This window comes from Heloderma suspectum, chromosome 2 (genome assembly GCF_057233095.1).
Source record: "Heloderma suspectum isolate Gila_16-S chromosome 2, 16-S_ref, whole genome shotgun sequence".
Lineage (NCBI taxonomy): Eukaryota > Metazoa > Chordata > Lepidosauria > Squamata > Helodermatidae > Heloderma > Heloderma suspectum.
This window is the reverse complement of record NC_139459.1, coordinates 175,056,818-175,059,615: the sequence shown is the minus strand read 5'-3', so window position 1 is coordinate 175,059,615 and position 2,798 is coordinate 175,056,818. Positions and strand designations below refer to the sequence as shown.

The window sequence follows — 2,798 nt, the reverse complement described above, 5'->3', positions numbered from 1 at the left end:
GGCGGCTATGACAGCCGCCATTTGTGTCCCTGCAGGGCTGCCCAGCAGCCGGATGTTCAGCTGCGGGTAGGGATGGACGAAAGTCCCTTACCTGTTCTCGAAGCTTGCTTCGCGGTGGGGAGGAGGCGCTTCGGTTCTCCCCCTGAAGTTCAGGCGAGGGGGGGGAGGCACCCCGACTCGCCCGACCGAAATTCAGGCCGGGGGGGAGGCGCCCCATCCCTTGCTGGCGAAATTCATGCCGGGTAGGAGCGCCCCGTCTACCCGGCCGCGAAAAAAAAAGTAAACACACACACACACCCGTGATAGGCTACGTAACGATTTACGTAGCCTATCATGGCTAGATTTCCAAAGTCAGCCGTGATAGGCTATGTAAATCGTCACGTAGCCTATCACAGGTGACTTTGGAAAAAAAATAAAGTGCGTACGCAAATGGTACCCATGGGGACCGCCATTTGCGTTCCTTATTTTGACACGTCTAGTCTACGTAAAGATTTACGTAGACTACGGCGAAAATAAGGGCAACGCAAATAGCGTTCCCTTATTTTCGCCATAGTCTACATAAATGTTTACGTAGACTAGACGTGCCAAAATAAGGAACGCAAATGGCAGCGCCAATGGGCCGCCGCCATTTGCGTATGCACTTTTTTTTTTTCAAAGTCACCTGTGATAGGCTACGTGATGATTTACGTAGCCTATCACGGCTGACTTTGGAAATCTAGCCGTGATAGGCTACGTAAATTGTTACATAGCCTATCACGGGTGTGTGGTGTTTTTTTTTTTACTTTACTTTTTTTTTTTGCAATGGCGGCAGCGGCAGCCGGTCAGGAGACCGGCCGCTGCCCCCGCCCCCAACGAAACGCTACCAAACCGCCGCCAGGACCCGCCGCCGAGAGGGACATTCGGCCACGGTAAGTCCCATCCCAGGGGGGGGGTGCGGGGGACCGGCGGAGAATTTCCCCACCAATTTCGGGGGGTCGAATGCATTGGCATTCAGCCTCCTGAAGATTCGTGGAGAAATTCTCCGCCATCCCTAGCTGCGGGCGGCCGGAGCTGGCCAGTGGCTCTGCAGCTTGGCTGCAGAGCAGAGCCAGCCAGGCAGGATTCCATGGGGGGGACCGGATCACCTCCCCCTGCGTCGAGGATTCTGGGGGGAGGAACAGAGCGCCTCCCCCCACCGCGGATTGCCTGGCGTGGAGCCACGTAGGTGTTTCGTAAATCCCTACTCTGAAAGAAATATGCCATTTGACTATTTCAAAGTTATTTCAAGGGTGGTGGTTGTGGGAGGGGAATAAACAGTTCTCCATTGCTCACTTCAGCCATCTGTTCTCTAATCCAGCATCCACCAACCTGGTTTGCCTTCCAGATGTTTTGGACTTCAACTCCCATTAGCCCTAGCCAGCATAGCCAATGGTCAGGAATGGTAGAAGTTGTAGTCCCAAACATCAGGAGGGCAGCTGGTTGGGGAAGGCTACCCTAATCAAAGGCTTACGTGGGATGTAAGAGTGGGGGTGGGAGGAATGCACAATATCCAATTGCTCACAACTATTGAGAGGAGACACTCTTTCTCAAGAGATGTCTGAGGGCCCGTTTCACATCTTTATTCCTGAGGCTGTAGATGTAGGGGTTGGACATCGGGGTGATGACAGTGTACATGACAGCAAAGACAGCCCCTCGGTGGGCCGAGTAGCTAGATGCAGGTTGGAAGTAGACACCAATGATGGCCCCATAGAGGAGCACCACTATGGTGAGATGAGAGGCACAGGTGGAGAATGCTTTGCGCCTCCCTGAGGAAGAGAACTTCATCACAGCTGCTACAATGCGGGCATACGTGAGAATGATAAAAACAAAAGGTCCAAGGACGATGAGTCCACCCTCAAAGAAGATGGCTGCTTCATTGACACTGGTGTCTGAGCAGGACAGCTGTAGCAAAGGCTGATGGTCACAGAAAAAGTGGGCTAGGTGGTTGTCCCCATGGAATCTGAGATGCAGGAGGAGGCCGGCATGGAGCATGGAGTGCAGGGTAGAAACGATCCAACAACCAGCCACCAAGTGTCCACAGAACTGCTGGTTCATCACTGTAGCATAGTGGAGTGGATTACAAATGGCAACATAGCGATCCAGGGCCATGACACTCACCAGGAGGAGGTCCGTGACACCAAAGACATAGAAGAAGAAAAACTGAGCCATGCAGGAATAGAAAGGGATCGTCTTGGAAGAGGAGATGATGTGAGCCAGCGTCTGGGGCACTGTGACTGAGATGAAGCCCACGTCCACCACAGAGAGGCTCCGCAGCAGGAAGTACATGGGAGTCTGGAGTCGGGCGTCCAGGGTGATGAGAATGAGCATCATGATGTTGCCCAGAAGTCCTGCCCCGTACATCAGCAGGAAGATAAGGAAAAGGAGAGGCTGTTGTTCAGGCCAGGAGGAGAAACCCAGAAGGACAAACTCTTTAATGTCTGTGCCATTCTCACAGTGCATGGGACCTGCAAAGAGAATCACAAAGGGCCTTATAACATAATCTTCTATCCAATGCAAGGAACATTGAACACTAAAAGGGAACTGGAAATTTTCAATTTGTTACATATTCACGTTTTGAGATGCACATTCTGGACTTGAAACTTGACCTCAGGTTTTGAAGTCGGCCTGACCTATTGCTACAAGATCATTAAAGGAGAGGGGCTTCAGGGGGATCTGGACCCCAGGACCAATCCTGTTGTCCATCCCTAATATAAAGAAACAGAAGTCAGGTGGCTGTTTTGGGAGGGGAGAACATGTTGTAGAGTGGTGTGCTGAGCAGT

At 52.1% G+C, this 2,798-nt stretch overlaps 1 protein-coding gene across 1 annotated transcript; it reads right to left on the bottom strand.

The window, feature by feature from the left end:
• Positions 1–1,542: 1,542 nt before the first annotated feature.
• On the bottom strand, positions 1,543–2,478 carry LOC146353350 (olfactory receptor 1B1-like). The gene has a single exon (XM_084832227.1). It carries the CDS (start codon positions 2,476–2,478, stop codon positions 1,543–1,545), a length of 936 nt encoding a protein of 311 aa, XP_084688353.1.
• Between the last annotated feature and the right edge of the window lie 320 nt (positions 2,479–2,798).

Coding starts and splice junctions, on each gene's coding strand:
- LOC146353350 (XM_084832227.1), bottom strand. CDS start 2,478: ATGCACTGTGAGAATGGCACAGACATTAAAGAGTTTGTCCTTCTGGGT.